At 40.7% G+C, this 19850-nt stretch overlaps 1 protein-coding gene across 2 annotated transcripts in view; it reads left to right on the top strand.

The window, feature by feature from the left end:
• The window catches only part of STK39 (serine/threonine kinase 39), a 310739-nt gene that overhangs the window by 234968 nt on the left and 55921 nt on the right, over window positions 1-19850 (top strand). For both annotated transcript variants that reach the window (XR_011490963.1, XM_070476097.1), the window contains exons 15-16: window positions 10721-10773; window positions 15263-15331. Coding sequence is in view for 1 of the 2 variants with exons in the window: in XM_070476097.1 (XP_070332198.1) it covers window positions 10721-10773; window positions 15263-15331 (122 nt within the window). In the remaining variant the exon portion in view is untranslated. The remainder of the gene's footprint in view (window positions 1-10720; window positions 10774-15262; window positions 15332-19850) is intronic.

Genomic DNA, 19850 nt, shown 5'->3' on the forward strand with positions numbered 1-19850 from the left:
TATTTGATTTAATTTTAAAAGTACTTGCCATCCTTTTTGCAAGAATTAAATGAACCAAAGAAATAGAAAAGGAGATGCTACTTGCCCCTAATAGAGTTTGTAGTGGTTTATGCCTTAAAGAAATAAACTTCCATTGTCTTGCAAATTAACTCTTCCTAGAATCCCATAAATATGTTCACCTTCCCATATACTGTGTCTGCTGCATAAATATACCTACCCTGACACAATGTCTAGAGCCTAATTGGACTTTCATTGAATCCATATCTTAGAGGGACCTTGATGTTTTTATTGTATAATTGACTTGGCATGTGCGTGCAGGATCCCGATTCACTGAAGAGCAGTTTCTATCGCAGAAACAGATGTATCTGGGTTTTTTGCAGTAAACCCTAGCATACTTCAAACTTTCATGTACAATTGTTCATGAAGTCTGCTTCTTTTATCAGTGGTTTGTCATCAAGAGAGAAGTCACTCAGTCATGTGCGACTCTTTGTGACCCCATGGACTGTAGCCTACCAGGCTCCTCGGTCCATGGGATTTTCCAGGCAAGAGTACTGGAGTGGGTTGCCATTTCCTCCTCCAGGGGATCTTCCCTACCCAGGTATCAAACCCAGGTCTCCCACATTGTAGGCAGATGGTTTACCGTCTGAGCCACCGGGGAATTCATAAGGCATACATAAAACCCTTAAGTAAGAAATGCGTGTTAAATTTTTTCCTGCTACTAAAAAAATGTGAGCTCCAGGGGACTTTCCTGGCAGTCTAGTGAGTGGTTAAGACTCTGCACTCCCTCTGTGGGGGTTATGGGTTCAATCCCTGGTCAGGAATCGAAGATCCCGCATGCCCATGGCGTGGCCAAAAATAAATAAATAAGTAAATAGAAATGGTTTAGTCCAATCCTTTGATAAAATGGATGAAGAAACTGACTTGTAGAGAGGTGAATTTTGAGTAGCCAAGATTGCTTCAGTCCATGAAAAGCAGCACTGTGGCTGGCAGTTTAAAGGGAATTTGGAGCTGGAAAAAACAAACAAAAAATGTGAACTCCAACTTGACTATGTTAACTGCTCTCACCAGCCCTACGCATGAGCTAGTTTTTGTGTGGTCACTCTGTTTCCGTTTTGCCCCGTAGGTGAAAATGGGTTCAATAAATATGTTCACTGGGCATTGTGAATGCTGAAAAGAACTGCTACCCAGAAAATAGTTCCATAATCTTGACAGGAAGCAGAGCCTTTACACAATAATCTATTTGCTCATGATTTACCGCAGCTCAGATGTAACACAACTGATTTTGTATTGTGTAGGTTAAACATTTTTCAAATTTGATGTATTAAGCTCTGAAAAAAGTATGACAGAATGTTACCACTTTAAAATTTCTTGGTGGTAGGTACGTATGTGTTTGTTTTATTACTTCTTTGCATTATCCTGTATGTCTGTCATGATTTTTGAAAGTGCGTACTGGAGAAAACAGGATCAAACATGTTTCTTTACATTGGAGAGTGGATCAGGTAGAGGAGAGGAGGCAATGTATCCTCTTCTTGGCAGGCATGGAGATTTTCAAGAGGTTTCTGTGAAAGAAGCATAAAACCTTAACCCAGTTTGGATTATTTCCAGATGAAAACTCTTTTTTGTCAATGGCAAAAGGTGGTTATTTATCATTTTTGCACGTGATTTATTTGTGTCATAATGGTACAGATGTCAGGGTGGTACGGAGCATCAGAAATTTCTGTATGCAAGACTCTGCAGATGCAGCTTTAATTTAAGTGTCCGCTGTGTGCAAGCATATGTAGCCAGACTGTATGCTTCCTGCAGGCTGCAGATCTGAAGTGTTCTTTAGGTTGCTCCATAGGCGGTGTGGGGCGGAGGGGGAGGGCGGGGATGGTGGTTCAGAGTCTGTAGCCTGTGGTTCTGGTTGCAGGAAAACCTCCAGACAACCATCATGTAAGATCACATTTTTGGCTATGTCAAGATAACTTTCTTAAAGAAAACCTTGTGAGTGAGTGTGTGTGTGCGTGCGTGTGTGTGCGTGTATATGTGCACACATCACTGCTCTTGTTTTTTGTTGCTGTTGTTGTTGTTGTTTAAAGGAACAGTGTGATGTCCTGATCTATCTGACATTGATCACTGCTGTGTGATGCTGCATGGCTTCACGTAGACCAGATAGAATTCTGGCGGTTACCAACTTATGCTTTCTAGGCCACTGGCATGTTTCTGGGTGTCTGGAGGTATAATGCTGAAAGGAATTTTCACTTTCACTTTGTAGGACCCTCATAGATCCAGAAGGCACTTTTGAGGCAAGGGGCTGGGAGAAAGGGAGGTGTAGAACTGAGTTACTGTTCTCGCACTCCTGAAACATGTCGCTTGTGGTACGTGGAGATACATATGTATAGGAGAACTTTGATTTCAGGCAGGGTTTGGGACACGGGGCCGGTGGGCACAGCGGTGGCTCTCCACCTTTATTTCTGCCACCATATCAGTCATGTGTGAAATGTATCCATACCCATCGGTGACACCTCTCATTGCATTCAGTCATTCTTAACCAGGGGCAGGAGCGTACTGGGGTGAAAACGCCTGTTCCTGTAGAGATTATGCCTCCATCTCCTGCCTGCAGTTTGAGGACCACCAGCGGAGATTAAAAGAGCCGTCGTCTGGGAACCTCAGCCCCTGGCTTGAGCGTCCTTCGTAACGGCTACTAAAGTAGGGCTGACGCCTAGTAGGTCATCAATAAGGATTTAAGGCGTGTTGGGTGAATTAACCAGCTGTGTAGTTTTAAGCAAGCCACTTAATCTCTTTGGCTTCTGTTTCCTCACCTGAGGAATGAGGGAAATGGACTAGACGACCTCAAGGGCCCCTTTCGGTTGTAAAATTATATGATTCCATGATTGGACCTTTACCTCAGAGGAAGATTAATTTGACAGGAGTGTGAAGGATGGATAGACTGAGAGCCAGGAAAGAGGGAATGCTCCTTTATCTGAATTAGTCTAACATTTCCTCCTCTGTGACTGTTGTTAAAGCTCACATTTACCTTGTGGTCTTCCCGGCGATTTTCCATGGGTCAGCTCTCATTCTCTTCATTCTCTGGGAAGACTGTAAACTCATTTAGGACTGGAAGCATGGCCTACTGCTCACCTCAGAATTCAGGGCATCGTGACGCCTGTTTGTGTTGTGAGGGAGCCACACGGTACAGCTCGTGTAATCTGTGAGGGGAGCTGAGGAAGCTGCTCATGAGATGGGGAAGAACCTGGGGAGGGCTGGGACTAGACAGCGAGCTCAGGCGAGTTCAGGTGGTCTAACTAGCTTACCAGCAGACCCTGCTCTGGGAAAGCCCAGAGGCTGCCGCAGTAAACCTCTCTCCCTGATTCTTCAGTTACTGGCCTTACGTTGTAGGTGTCCTTCATCTTATCGCTACTGTGGCATTTTTCACATCTCATGAAGTACATTTTCCTTCCTGGGCTACACATTCATCTACCAAGGGTTGCATCCTTACCTTTTATGGCCCTTCTCCCTTCTGCTACACCTTAGTTTTAACTGGAGTTTCTCTGTATCTGCATGGTGTCTTCTTTGGTCATTAAATCATTTGTTCTTGCGTGTAGCAGATAATGGCGACCTGCCCTCAATCAGTAGTGATGGAGCTTTAGAGAAATGGATGATTGGGGAAGTTTAAAAAGGGCATAGCCCAGAGGTCATGGCAGGTGGATGATGATAATGGGCACAAGCAAGTCTTGGAGGGTCATGCTAAGGATTTGGAATTTTGCTTTAAGAATAAAGGGATGGAAATGGAGTTTTTCAACAAGGGAGTGACAAGATCAGGTGTCCAGGTAACAAGCTGAGTGGATCCTCTGTAGACCATGAGCTTGAACATGGAGACCAGTTAGGAGCACCTGCAAATTAAGGGGCTGGTAGAGCCTTAGGTAAGGGTCGTGCGCTGGAGAGGATGATATGTGATGTTGATTAATTTCTAGATTTAGTCCAGATTTGCTGTCAGACACCTGGTTTCGGACGTATCCTTTACCGTTTCCAAGCCTCCTCCAGTTCCTTGCCTGTAAAGTAATAGGGGATAATAATCTCCCTACTTCAAGGGTTGTTTTGGCCATGGTGAAGTAACGATGTGAAGTACCAAGCATGCACTGGCAGATTGGAAATGCTGTTGGTTATTTTCCCCATCTCACAGCTGAGGAAACAAAGTAGAGGCCACAAGCAGAGGGTAGATTTGAAGTTGGACTTCTCTCCACCATCCATGGTATTTTGTCATCCATGCCAGGTCGCCTCCTGGTGTGGAGAGACAGTCTGTGTCTCTTCCTAAACCCATCGGAGAGGACTTCAGTCCAGTGGCGAGTAGGAAAGAAGCTGAATGATGTGTCCCCAGTGATTCCTGGCCCGACATGTTTGAAAGGCCCCCGTCCTGCTGCCGATAAGGGGAGACACTCCAGGAGTCCTGGAGTGTGTGGCTGTCTCTCTGGACTTCCTTGGACCCCAACAGCTTTGCCCTGACCTGGCATCTTGGGGAAAAGTAAGGAAGAAGAGGGCTGTCGTCAGTTGTGAAAATCCCCTTGCTTAGGAGAGAGGGGCCACCTCTGGATCCTGGGAAACTCTGTCCTTCCTGCCCTTACCGGGGCCCTGAGTGCTGTCACCCCACCTGTATCCTTCACCCCCAGAGCTTGAGGAAGTGGTTGGCCTCCAGCCTCACTCCAGAGCGCCCTGAGGTGGAGGGCATGCCATGCCAGTTCCCAGAGTTTATGATGCCCTTGGACAACGAGTGGTCTTCGGACTGCTCAGCCTTTTGCTCAGATCCGATTCTTGGGGCTCCAGTGTTCCTGCACAGTTGTTGGCATAGGCTGAGAGACATTGCCTTGCAGCTGAGAGATGCATATAGTCCTGAGCTGGCCTTTTAGTTCGGGAGTCCTCCAAGAGCAGTAAGTCTTTCAGGCTGTCTTGACATGGTAAATTAAGAGGTGCAGAAAAGTGCTACCCCCTGTAAAATATATGCTTCAGCTATCCGGGCCTCCTGCATCTCCCTCATCAGGAGGGGTACGTGTTCACTCCCATCTGTCATCACCACCCTGTTAGCCAGCTGCCTCAGTTCAAGTGTTCACTATGTCCCTTGCAGATGAATTGAAAGAGCAAAAAGAAAACTCCTATACTTACCAACCTGTATCTTAGAACTCCTCACTTTGAATGGATGTGGAAAAATAATATTTAACAAAATTAAGCCCCAATCCTACTTGACCCTAGACAGCTTGTGCTGAGGAGTGGTTTCCCCCTTTCAGTGGGGAATATGTTTTTCAGCTGGCAGAGTCCCTGCATCTCCCTGTTTTTTGGTTGTTGTTTTTTTTAATACACTTCCTGCCATACTCACTTTAAAGTGCCTGCAATGGTGCTTTCAAATTGCTTCTGAGTGTACAAATTGATGCAACATAAATGAAGAGGAATTTGACAGTATCAGGCAAATCAAATGTGAATGCATATATCCTTTGACCAAGCAATTTGCTTCCAGAAAATTTATTTTTATACTCACATATTTGCCAAGGGACCTAAGAACAAGGTTATTCATTGAAGCGTTGTTCGTAAAGTGAAAGACTGGAAACAATCTACTCATAGAATGGGTACTGGTTAAAGGATAGAGCATACAATTGAATACTGTGTAGCTATAAACAAACAGAAAAGAATGAGAAAGCTCTCTGTGAACCGATATGAAGAAATTCCAAGGTATATTATTAAGCTAAATAAAAGGCAAGATGCAGAACAGTGGATATAGAATGCAATTGTCATCTCCCACTGTATTAAATAGGCCAGTGAGAACGCTGTGTATTTGCTAGTGCATATGTAAAACATCTCACAAAGCATACACAAAAAGCCTATAGCATGGTTGCCTCAGTGAGGGGGCAGACAGATGAGCAAAGGGAGTTGAGAGGGCTAGATTTCACAGAATACCCACTGAACCTGCCTGTTGCTTCGTCACTCAGTTGTAGCTGACTCTTTGCGACCCCATGGACTATAGCCCACCAGGCTCCTCTATCCATGGAGTTCTCCAGGCCAGAATCCTGAAGTGGTAGTCATTCCCTTCTCCGGGGGTCTTCCTGACCTGGGGATTGAACCCAGGTCTCCTTCATTGCAGGCAGTTTCTTTACTGTCTGAGCCTCCAGGGATGCCCATACTATACTGTACTTTTTGATTTTTAAACCATGCTATCACCTATTTTAAAAAAGAAATTTCCTGCCTGGGCCCTGTAGGTATTGCGTTTGTGATGCAGAGGTGTTGTGCCTTAACCAATTTAAGAGTTTGTTCTTTGTTTTGTTTTGTTTTGTTTTTAAGATTGAAAGAGTTTTTAAGTTATCAGAGGTCACCTGGGTCTTGAAACTCTCAAGTTATTAACGTTTGCCCTGGAAAGTTGCATAGTTTCTGGCCTTAAATCATACCTATTTTCAGCTCCCCTGAAATTAGGAGTATCCTGTGCCATATCAATTAAAGTAAATGTACTTTCAATTAAAGGTGTTAAGTATGAGTCTGAAAAGATTAATTCTTTATAAAAGGATGACCTTCAGTAGTCAGATCCAATTAGGCATTTTTCCAACTATATTTCACCCTGATGGGACAAGTCTCTACACACACTCAATCACTGTGATCTTTTCAAAAGTGGGTATTTTTGGTTCAGAGTTAAAGGAGAATGACTTGGCTAGGCAACCTTCATAACTTGAACCACCGTTGATGTACATAGAGATTATGGATGTTGGATATTAGTTTTGTGGGATTAATATTTAAAGAATCAGAATATGCATGATGATGTTTTGGTTACAGTTCTTAGACCTCTCTTCCATGACCTTAGTAGTAATGTTAGTCAGTCAATTGTGTCCGACTCTTCTTGACCCCATGGACCCCAGAGGACCTCACCAGGCTCCTCTGTCCATGGAATTCTCCAGGCAAGAATACTGGAGTGGGTTGCCATTTCCTTTTGCAGGGGATCTTCCTGACCAAGAGATCAAACCCATGTCTCTTGCATTGCAGGCAGATTCTTTACCAGCTGAGCTACAGGGAAGTCCATGACCTTAGTAGAACAAAATAATTTAAGACAATCTGATCAAAGGAAAGAGGAAAGGAATAGTGGGATACATTAGCATCAAACCTAATTGATTCTCATTTTCTACCTCTGTCATTTCATTATTTATACACCATAAATACTTGCTTTCCTGGTGGTTTTTTTTTTTTAATTGAATTGTTTTAGTCCTCATTCAATCTTTGCTGATACATAACACACAAGACCAAGGCTCTTAAGTAAGTGAATGCTTACTGATCTTCTCATGGTAACGTGCAAAATGTTGGGGAATACTTGTTTTCTCTCAAAAAGTAAAGGGAATCAAACATTTCTATTTGCAGTAGGTATTTACAGTATAGAATTGTTGATCCTCACTCTGCCACTCATTACCTTTGTAAACTTGGAAAAGCCATTGAATGTGCTCATCAGAAGTGGGAACCAGGTAATACCTACTTTGCATGTCTCAAAGATTGATTGTTGGGATCAAATGAAATCTGATATCAGTATTTCTCAAAGTGTGGTCCTGTGATCCCTGGGGGGTCCTTGAGACTGTTCAAGGACCTTACGAGGTGGACTGTTTTTATAATAAGAAATTATTGGCCTTTTTCACTTTCATTCTTCCATATACGTATGGTGGAATTTCCAGTGGCTGGCTCCATGATATGTGATATTGCAGCAGGTTGAATATGAAGGACAACATATACCAGCTACCTTAAGCCAGACAACAGAGAGGTTTACAAAAATAGAAAACAATGCATTCACTGACTTTTCTTTTAGAAAGTAAAATAATTAAAGTTCATAAAAATTCCTTTACATTAACATGTGATGTGCTAATTATTGTCATTTTCATGTAAATTAATATTTTTAAATGAACTAGTTTTAACTTCCAATACAGTAAGTATTGATGGACATAATCAGCACAAACAAAAGCTCTTTAGGGGTCCTTGATACTTTTCTAAGAATGTAAAGCGGTCCTAAGACCAAAACATTTGAGAACTGCCGATGGATATGAAAGCACTGTGTAATGTGTGATGACACTGTCATTTATTATGAAAACTTAGGCAACATGCACATAGTCCTGCCATTACAGACACTGGTTGTTTGTTGCCCACTCCATCTTCAGGGCAGTTTATTTAGGCTGGAGTCCAAAATGATCTCTGAACTATCTATATTATGCTGCTGCTGCTAAGTCGCTTCAGTCGTATCCAACTCTGTGCAACCCCAGAGACGGCAGCCCACCAGGCTCCCCCATCCCTGGGATTCTCCAGGCAAGAACACTTTGAGTGGGTTGCCATTGCCTTCTCCAGTGCATGAAAGTGAAAAGTGAAAGTGAAGTCGCTCAGTCATGTCCGACTCTTAGTGACCCCATGGACTGCAGCCTACCAGGCTCCTCCGTCCATGGGATTTTCCAGGCAAGAGTACTGGAGTGGGGTGCTATTGCCTTCTCCATCAGTTCAGTTCAGTCACTCACTCATGTCCGACTCTTTGCGACCCCATGAATCGCAGCATGCCAGGCCTCCCTGTCCATCACAAACTCCCGGAGTTTACTCCAACTCATGCCCATCGAGTCGGTGATGCCATCCAGCCATCTCATCCTCTGTCATCCCCTTCTCCTCCTGCCCCCAATCCCTCCCAGCATCAGGGTCTTTTCCAATGAGTCAACTCTTTGCATGAGGTGGCCAAAGTATTGGAGTTTCAGCTTCAGCATCAGTCCTTCCAATGAACACCGAGGACTGATCTCCTTTAGGATGGACTGGTTGGATCTCCTTGCAGTCCAAGGGACTCTCAAGAGTCGTCTCCAACACCACAGTTCAATAGCATCAATTTTTCAGCACTCAGCTTTCTTCACAGTCCAACTCTCACATCTATATATGACCACTGGAAAAATCATAGCCTTGACCAGACGGACCTTTGTTGGCAAAGCAATGTCTCTGCTTTGTAATATGCTATCTAGGTTGGTCATAACGTTCCTTCCAAGGAGTAAGCATCTTTTAATTTCATGGCAGCAGTCACCATCTGCAGTGATTTTGGAGCCCCCCAAAATAAAGTCTGACACTGTTTCCACTGTCTCCTCATCTATTTTCCATGAGGTGATGAGACCAGATGCCATGATCTTAGTTTTCTGAATGTTGCCTGCAATTTCACATATTGATCATGTTTCTACTTTTTTTTAGTGTGAACATCCACAATTTTCAGTTTTCAGATCCTCAGAAGGTCCTAAATAAAGCACAGTTATAGCAATTGCTAGTATCTGCTGGTCCCATTTTTGTCTCCCAGAGGAGTAATGATAAAATCGTGGTGCAGACACCAGAGAGGATATGCCAAGGTTCAAGGCTCCCATGTGGATACCGTGGGCTTGGGTGTCTCTGGAGTTCTTGCCCCTTTTCCTCCCTGCTTGTGGAAGGTGTTAAACGGGCTCGCTTCCCTGGGCACCAGGAGAAGAGCTTTCTCTCCGTCAGCACTCTGCCTTTGTCGTCTTTCTGAACCTCCTTTCACTTGGTGTCACAGGGTGTGGTAGGACATGACCACCGTCCGTTTCGGGAACAAAGAAGGCTCAGAGACTGATGTCATCAAGATTCAGGCACTGTACTGAATGACCCAAGGTTTTACAGTATCAAACTGCACTATTAGAAGATTTGATCACACTCTCCTGGCATGGGAAGGAGAATGTTCGTGGCTGGGTATTCAGACTGTCTCTGTCTCAGTCTTGGGCACCCTCGGCAGCAGAGCAGAGTGCATACAGAAATTACTATTTCATATGTCCTGTTGCAGTTTCTTAAAGTTTTTTTTTTATTAACTTTAATTCTAGTATCTGTTGAGAGTTACTCATAATATTTTAGTGTTATGAGAAATTAAGACCATTCTAATTATAACTCACTGGCCCTTAGCATGTCTTGATATTAGTATAAATGAAAAACTCATATTTTTTTTTAAATATAGCAGTCATTTACATTTTAATCCCAAACTTCCTAACTAGCCTTCCTCAATGGTTATCATAAGTTCGTTCTCTGTCTATGAATCTGTTTCTGGGAAACTCATATCTTAGATACTTACTTGTTCCATATTTCCCCAGGGTCATTTAGTTTTCTGGTTGCATGTACATATATGTGTCTGTTGTACTTTTATGTAGTCATTTAAAATTGTTCTCAAGTTTGTATATTCAGTGGGCAATTTTACAACATTCACAGGTCCCCTCTATTTAGATAAAATTTTTAAAAGCAGACTACACACGTTGTTACGCCTGTTTCGTTGGATGATTTAATGTATAGTGCTGTCATGAAATTACTGCTAAGACTATCCCCTTTGTTTCACTTCTAAAAATAATTTGATAAAATGCTATTTTCCAAGGAAAATATGAAAACTGTATTGAATATTATTTATGCTAGACTAAAAGCTTCTGAAAATTTTAATTACAGAATTAAATTTAAGGTTACTGATTTAGTGTAGATGTTGTAAAAGGAACATTTATTTTTAGAATTTTGTGATATAATCATGTTTGTATAAGGTAAATGTGATCAATTAAACAAATACTTTCCTGTATTATTGTCATAACTGCCTCTTGTAGTTAAAGAAGTATTAGAGGTAACCCTAAAACTGTTAAATGCTATCTGTGTGTCAGTAGCATCTTATAAAAATTAGAATACACTTATTTTGGTTAAACTCTGCTTCATTAGATTTTAATATGTTATGTAATTTCAGAAACTCCAGGAAGGAACTTAATGACATACGATTTGAGTTTACTCCAGGAAGAGGTAAGTTTCAATTGAAATTATTATTTTATTGCTACAAAGAGCATTTCAGAAATTGATCATAAGCATGTGGTTATAATTTGCTATTCAAAAATGTGTTCTCTAACAATAAAGGAGGGAAGGAAGGAAAGAAGAAAGGAAGGAAGGATAATGTAGTAATTGCAGAGAATCCAAACCAAAGCTACTACTGATTGCATGAACTCTAATGACACGTGCTACACAGAATACACACACCTATAAATTAAATCTGTTAGCTCAAGCGTGAAAAGAAGTGCTGGCATGGTGATGCAGGGCCTAAAGGACATTATGATGAGTGTGATGAGATGAGCATAGCAGTCCTAATTACGGCTGAGCAACAAACCATGACATCAGACCAAAAGGTAGCATACTTGGCCTCTCTGTTGTCCGTTCAGATTATACGAAGACTGTTGAGCAGTGTCTGGGCTGCTACTTGCTACAGGCACCACTAGGAGGCTTGGTAGGAACAATGCCAATCTGGCAGCTGAATGTAATTTTAGCATTTTGAGTAATTACTGAAATAGTGTCAGGGCTAGACTGGTTGTTCTTTTAGTGCTGGGATGCATGGACGTCTTCGAACCACGTCCTGTTTCTAGGTGTCTCTAGCACCTGGCAAGCACCTGGTATGCAGGAGAATCCCAAGTCCTTTTGGTTAATTAATGGATTCAGGCTTTAGAGATCACAATACTAGTTGTTGAACGAAAATTGCTATTTCCACTCTTTAGTTCATAACCAGAACAGTCTGAAGAAGTGAAAATCAGGTGCTAATGCTATGACTGTAACAGTTACTGTCCTTGACCTCTGGTTTCAGACTTTTACATGAAAATAGCCTTGATATTTAATTGATCTCATACATTTGAACATATAACAGGCTATAATTATTTTATGTATGAGAACTCCGTGTCAAATTTGACTCGATTCAATAAGTTGAAATTGCATGTGCTAAAATTTTGAAAACCTGAAACTTTCCTGACTTGATAGCTGGTCAGTCAGTTAATGGCTTGACCTCCTTGCTGTTACCACCTGTAAGAAGACACAAACGCAAATGCTTACAGGAGCCAAAGTGAATTGTGGGAACCAGAGAGTTCTAAGTACATTCCAGCTCAGTTTTGAACAAACCCCGCCCACCAAATAAAATAACGTTCCTGGGCCATAGGTGGTTATGGACTCAGTGGCCCTGATCTCTAGTCTCCTGTAAACACAAAGATGTCATGGTTTCCAGAGGACTTCCCTGGTGGTCCAGTGGTTAAGACTCTGTGCTTCCAGGGCAGGAAGCATAGGTTCAATCCCTGGTTGGGGGATAATAAGATCCCCGCGTGCCATGCTGTGTAGTCAAGAAAATAATAATAATAATCATCATGATGATTTCTAGTATATTTGAATTCAACATATCTTTTTACAAAAGAAACATAAATGAGGACCTAGTGAATTTCCTAACTGATCTTTCTTTCTGGGGAGAATCTTTGACAGTTTAGAGTCGGTCTGTGAAATTGAACTACTGCCAGTTGCTGTTATCTAAAAGCTATTTCGGCATAATATAAAAATGTTGACCAGCCAATTCTGTGATAAGAATCTAACAATTATATAATAAGAGTTTCAAGTATAGTGAATAAAAATAACAGATTCTTATTTTAACAGTATTTTTTTTCATCTGATTGTTTAAGATTGACAGTGGCAATAAAAATCAATTTTATTTTCAAAGGGAACAAAGAAATGAATTTCTGAGTTGAGGATTGCTGGGGATAAGACAGCACTGTCTGTATTACCTGGCCCTTTGTGCTGGCTTTGGCAGCCTCATTTGCCATGGTTAGATTCAGTCTCTGCTTTTGTTGCCCAGACAGAGACCACAGTGCTGACTTCCCAATGATAGCTGGCCCTCCCTGGGCAGCGAGCACATCCCGTTATTAATAGTTTCAGAAACACCACAGTTGAATCACTGCACTTGTGTGATTACTGATGCTGTCAAGCATTTCAGATGTTGTTTGCACTCCATCTGTGCATGCATACCATGGGTACTATGTCTCTGCTATATACACACATAAATATACCTGGCATCAAATGTATAAAGTGAACGTATCAAATATTCTGTCCTCATTTGAGGGCAATCCCTTTGTGTTTGTTATGTAGCTGTAATGGTCTAGAAAGCAGAGCATACATGATTATTTATGATTGTTTAACCTGTTTATGCATCAGGAATGATAGGCAGCTTAATGAAAAATAAATTATCAGTTACCTCAAGTTTTTGTTCTAAACTATTACTGACATATTACTTAACATGCATGAAAAATAACTGCTGAAAGGCACACACACACAAACCAGGAACATTTCCATTCTTGACCAATAAGCACCACCCACTTGCTATTTTGATATGACTCATTTGGTACCCAACAGTCCTGAAAACAGTCAGAGATGCCGCACACTTTAATGATTTGGGAATGTTCTTTGCTTCAATACTGCTTTAGTGCTAGCCCTCAGTGTGGCTTTGTTTGATTATTCCATTCTCATCTGACTTCTTTGATTATAGCTCCTTACTCAAGTGTAAGATCTTATTGGTAACTTTAGAGATGGTGGTATCACATCCAGTTGCTTTAACAGATAGTCAGTAACATGTAACCACTGCCTACTGTGTGCCTGGTATCTATGAGGCGCAGGCACTTTTATTCAATATGCTGCTTTTCCTGAAGTTTCTAGTGGCATCCAGGAAGATGGAGATTGTGAGGCTGAATGTTGTAGCCGACTTTATAAAGCTACATCATATTCAGACTAGAGCCTTGTATTGTGCTATCCTGGGTTCATGCTATGGGCTTCCTGGTGACTCAGCAATAAAGAATCTGCCTGCTGATGTAGGAGCCATGGGCTTGATCCCGGGGTCAGGAAGATCTCCTGGAGAAGGAAATGGCAACTCACTCCAGTGTTCTTGCCTGGAAATCCCATGGACAGAGGAGTCTGGCAGGCTGCAGTCCATGGGGTCGCAAAGAGTCGGACACGACTTAGGAACTAAGCAGCAAGGTTCATGCTATGCAATTATTTTATCTCTGAGAGAATTTTGTATGGTGTTTCTTGTACTTCTAATAGTGAGGACAAGGTTCAAGATAAGCCCACCTTATATGGAATTTCATTGTTTAGTAAGATTCCTTTGTTTTTCTTTTCCATTTCCTTCATTGATTCCATTTCATCAGATGAGTAAAATGATAGAATACCACAGTTTCTCTGAAAGTACAAAGCATATATATCAACTCTCAGTCTTGTTAGCAATTTGGAAAATTGGGCCATGTATGAGAGGGAGAAAGAAGGTGCATTTCAGATGGTCTCTGGTTGCCTCATCATCATCACAATTACCATTTGTTGAGTAATTACTATGAGTTAGACACCAGGCTAAGCATATTAAAGCCCACTGTGAAAGGTAATTGTACCTTGAGCTATGTGCTCACGTTGAGTATGAGTACACACATACACAGCACATGCTCAAGCCCACTTACATAGTCATCACATTTGAAACACAGATTAAGCAGGGAAACCCATTCTCTGATGAAGGCAGCCTTTGGCGTAGCAAACTGTAGTTCAGTTTAGGTGGTTACTTGATTCAGGAGCTATACTTTCCCAGTTTCTTCTTATCTAACTCTTAATACTGGATATTTGTGATAATATAAGGCTGCCATGGAGAGCATGTAGTCTCCCTTGTGAAAACATCAAGATTCATAATGGTTCTTTGAGCACGTGGCAATTTATCAATTTCCCTTCACAAAGCCTTCAAACAGACTTCTCACTATTGTCATGCTCATGTATTACATCTCAAAGTAATCTCTGTTATATTCACTTGCTGCAGCCTGTTCAATCTCATCTTTATGAGATTGCTAACCCCTGTCAATTATCACTGAGACGCTACATTCTTTTATTCAACCACATTTTCTAAGAGAATGAGTCTGTTGCTATCGAATGATCAATGTCACGTTAAAGGATTTTCTTAATAGCATTCATTTAAATAGCTCATCTTAATAGTCCAACAAGCTCACAGGCTGTTTGTACCAAATATAAGGTTGTATCAAATGCTGCCTCTTCAACCTTTGCCATAAATTCTAACTCAGTAGCTACTAATGATAGGAAAAGATTGATGGTGGCTGGAATTAACCTTGGCAAGAAAGAAAAGCATTGTCATAGGGACCAGTTATGAGCTAACTTCTAGAGGTGTATTTGAGGACTAATTCAGATAGAGAGACAAAAGGCAAAAGTTTCTTGGCTCACCAAAAATGAAACAGTAATTTTGTAGAACTTCTGTTGAACAAAGAACAGGATGCAAATTGTATGTGGCAAATGTATTTCACATTGCTTCTGATTTTTCCGCCTGATAGAATCTGAATTGTTGAAATGGATGGTTTTTCTAAATGAAAAATATATATATTTTACATGCTAATTTTATTGATTGTTAATATTTATTGTGTGGTTTTTGATCCACCTTCATTTCACATTTGGGCAGATACTGCAGACGGCGTTTCTCAGGAGCTCTTCTCTGCTGGCTTGGTTGATGGGCATGATGTAGTTATAGGTGAGTCATTTTTTAATGCATGTAGTGTCATGCATTTTGTTTATATGTGTTTCCATTTACCAAGTGGAAATGCACTTAGAAACAAAAGTTTTCATAAGGGAATAATTCTGTGAATTTCTGAAAATTTCTCAATTCTTATCTTTTATGTGAAAGAAGTGTATTTAAGAGTCATATTTAATTTTCTGTTCCAAAAGCACTTAATATAATTCTGTCCCATTTGTCCAGACATGATTTATCCAATGCAAAACCTCACTTACTGGAGATAAAACAAAGAACCTAGAAGACTGAAAAGTCCATGACCTAGCAAGCCCAAGATCCATGCACAGAAGTATGGAAACTTCTGAGGTCCTTTCTCTGAGTTTCTCTATTCTTTGTTTGGACACAGTTCTAATAAACTTAGGTGGTGGACTTCCTAGCTCTTAGAAAAATTCATTCATTATGAACTTTAATGGTTGGATGGAACTTAACCATCATTCAGTCCAGTTCTCTAATTGTGTAGATAAGGAAACGAATTCCTAAAGTGGTTCAGTGGTTTGTTGAAGGCTTGCAGCTGGGCTGTGGCAGAACCACCACACTTTGAGACCATGGCTTTTTCTACTACTGCTACTTTTTAGAATCAAGAAAAAAACTGCATGAAAATAGGGGAGCCTGCTAGCTACAGGCATACTGATAGGAGCAAGAAATGACTGCTGGCCTCCTGCCAAGGCAGGGAAGGCAGAAAAGTTGTAAGAGGCAGACAGAGTCATCTAAGAAAAAGTGTAGCCTGCATCTACCTGGGATGAGGGTACAGGGATCCATATTCTGCAACAAATTCTGAATTTATGAAGATCTTATAATGTAGCTTATTACTGCATATTTGTAATGATGACCCTAAGTAATTGAGATGAGTTAGTATTTTAATAGTGTTAATTATGACATTATATTCATTTTTAATTGTATAATTATAATACTATAATAGTATTATGATAAAACTTTCTTTAAAGTCAAATCTAAACCAATTCTTGAGATGACTTGGGCCCCTTAAGTGATAGGTTTTAACTTAAAGAAAAATCACTTTATATCATTTATTTAAGTATGAAATGCTTTATACTTTGCTTCACTTTGCTGCACAGCTAGAAACTAACACAGCATTGGAAAGCAATATACTTTGATAAAAGCTAATTCCAAAAAATCACTTACTTAAGATAATTTCTTCCTCAATAATGCTGGAGTGTGTCACTAAGTTGGAGCTTGAGGTAGATACACTTACCCATCAGAATAATTTGTTCCTAGAATCTCTGTAATTTACATCATTACAAAGTGAATTGTTTTATGTAAAAAAGAGTCATAGGGATTTTAGTGAGATGTTGAAATTCTAACTAGAGAATCAGTATCTAAGTTACTGGTATACAGGTATTCATAAATGTAAAGATACAAAGTTATCTTTATAATTGGAAAAAAGAAGTTCTTATTCCTCTTAATTATACAGGAGGTGTACACACTGATTCTGCAAAGAAGCTCTTTTTAAAAAATATTTATTTGGCTGCATCAGGTCTTAGTTGCATCACTTGGTGTCTTCCTTGCAGCATGCTGAGTCTTTATGCTGCAGAGATTCTCTAGCTGGCGTGCGGCTTCAGAAGTTGCAGTACCCGGGCTCTCCAGTTGGGGTGCACAGACCCTGGAGCACACAGGCTCTGTAGTTGCAGCATGGGCTGAATTGCTCTGTGGCGTATGGGATCTTAATTCCCAGGCCCGGATCAAATCCACATCCTCTGCATTGCCAGGTGGATTCTTAACCACGGGACCACCAGGGAAGTCCCCACAAGGAAACTCCGACTCCTCTGCCAAGTGGTGTATATGATTATATAGACATATTTTAAAGGAGAGAGACATATACACATGCACATATACATACAGGTGTGTGTGTGTGTATTTTCTCATATATTCTGTCTTTCACACTTTAAAGGCTTGTGAGGTCCCATGGCTAGCTGAGTTCTTTAGTTTTCTGATCAAATGTGAGGGGGCGCTGAGTAATAAGGTCAGTTCAACTTTGGCATTTATTGTAAATTCCATATCAGAATTCTTCATGTTAATCGTTCTTTGATAAAGGTAGATTTTTTCACTTGAAAAAATGAACACACACCTTTGTGTTTTAGTTTACTTGAAGAAATAAATAATTAATGAAAAATTTATGGCTAGATCAAAATACCCTGTAAGGAATATTTTCCTTAAAGAGAGCTGTGGTCCATACACAAAGCAGGCAGAATTAAAAATTAATTAACAGATAAAAATTAATCAAAACACCTGCTAATATTTATTTGACGAAATGTCGAGGAGCACATAGTCTTTTTATTTAACATGATCTTGGCAGGTGGATGACTCAGATGGTAAAGAATTTGCCTGCAATGCAAGAGATGAGGGTTCAATCCTTGAGTCAGGAAGATCCCATGGAAAAGGAAATGGCAGCCCCCTCCAGTGTTCCTGCCTGGATTATTCCGTGAACAGAGGAGCCTGGAGAGCTACAGTCCATGGGGTCACAAAGAGTCGGATACAGCTGAGCAGCTAACACGTTCCCTTTCACTTGGTAGGTGGCAGGTAGCATGGAGAATAAAAGAGATTCCTGGGATGGTATTAAGTCACATCTTTATTTAAGCATGATCTTGCTTCATATCTACAGTCAAATTTAGTGTACTTCTTTTGTTTTTGTTTTTTTTTTTTGCCCCAGGTTCAGCTGAATCTAAACCAGAGGGTTTTTGGTTGTTGAGTTTTTTTAATAAAGTGAAAATTAAGGCATAATGCATATCCAGCTTATTGAATGTGTTTCAAATATATAACCAGAAAGCTTCTACTTCTTGATGCTTTATTTATTCTTCCCCCAGTTTTTCATTTTGCCTTCTCCCCTTCTTGGAACTGGAGTGTAGAGTGTTGAAGTGAGACTCGGGGGTGTGCAGTTGTTCCTCCTCTAGTAGCACTGAACATACCTCACAGGGACATGTTTTATTTGATCATCATATCAATTATACAAGGTAGAGGGACAGGCTGCTCTTAATAAGTATTCTGTGAGCAAAAGAGGGAGGTCAAAAGAAGTTTCTGGAACACTGTAACTTATCATGGTCCTTGAACTTGGATCTTATGACTCTTAAGCCTAGAGCCGAAGCCTGAATCTGACCCTGTGTGTACAATTAATCCAATAACTTTAGCCTTGAAGAATGGATCCAGATCACTTTAAGTGGTTTCGGTGTCTCTGGAAAAAAATAACTTGTCCTTATTTGTTTTTCCTATATAAGTAGATGGTTTATGTTTTAATTGTTGACTATCTGATGAGCAGATGATATGTGTTTAATTCTGTCCCCTATCTCAGCCATTCTGAGTTCCTTCTGGCATAATTTTCTTCCCTTTCTACTGATTTGTCCCACCAGCACACGAACATGTCTTTATGTCTCCCATTTTAAAGCTCTCTCTTTTACACTACCTTCTATTTACAGCTGTTTTTCTTCATCTCCTTACAACTAAACTACTCAAAAGAATTGCTGCTGACTTCACGTCTTTTTCTACCACTGTCTCTTGAACCCACTCCAGTCAGACTTGTGACTTCCTCACTCCACTCAGACTATTTCATAGCCGTATCTGGGGAAAGCATACACCTAGCAGATGAAATGGCAAATGCAAGGGTAGATATGGCTGGAGTGGACTGAACAAGATGGAGGGAAAGAAAATACATGGACTCTGAATGACTGCCTGGCGTGTTCCTAAATCCAGTGGCTAATTTTCAGTGATCTGTCCCCAGTATTGGGCAGAGTGGACAATGCCTTCTGCCATGATATGTGTGTTCGTTTGATTTTTAAGACTCTTTTCTCTCTTGGTCTTCTCACCTTATTTGTGTTTTCTTCTTAGTCTTTTGTGTTCATTCTTTTTCATCTCTCTGACATATAAATATTGACATGTCCATAGACTCTTTCTCTGTGTTTCTTCTCTTTTCTCTAATCACTCATGTCCTTGATGATGTTATTTAGTTTCATGATATTAATGTCTCCCACTCTCAAACTTCTACATTTCTGTCTCTAGCCCAGATGTGTCCTTTGAATTCCAGACTCATATTCATCTCTCTCTTTGGCATCTTGACACAGAAGGCTCATCATCATCCCAGATTTAATTAACATCTCTAAAAACATGCCTCTGTGGTTTCCTCTCAGTCTGCAACCCCCAGTAGCCTTGCACCCTAAGTAGGTGTCAGCCCCATCTTTTTAAGAATGGAGACAAAAGCCAAAGAGTTGTCTTTTCCTTTTCTTTTTCTCATTCTCAATATCCAGCCTGTCTAAATGACTCAAGATCCAGCCGTTATTTACCATCTCACTTCCCATCCTATTTCAGACTCTTTTCATCTCTCAGTTGAATTACTGCATTGATCTCTTCACCGGTCTCCCTGCTTCTGACTTTGCCTCCTTCCAGCATGTTCTTATCACAGCAGTCAGAGAGATCCAGGTAAAAAGTAAGTCAGATACAAAAGGCCACACATATTATGATTCCATATATATGAAGT

Source organism: Odocoileus virginianus, chromosome 13, assembly GCF_023699985.2.
Source record: "Odocoileus virginianus isolate 20LAN1187 ecotype Illinois chromosome 13, Ovbor_1.2, whole genome shotgun sequence".
Taxonomy (NCBI): Eukaryota; Metazoa; Chordata; class Mammalia; order Artiodactyla; family Cervidae; genus Odocoileus; species Odocoileus virginianus.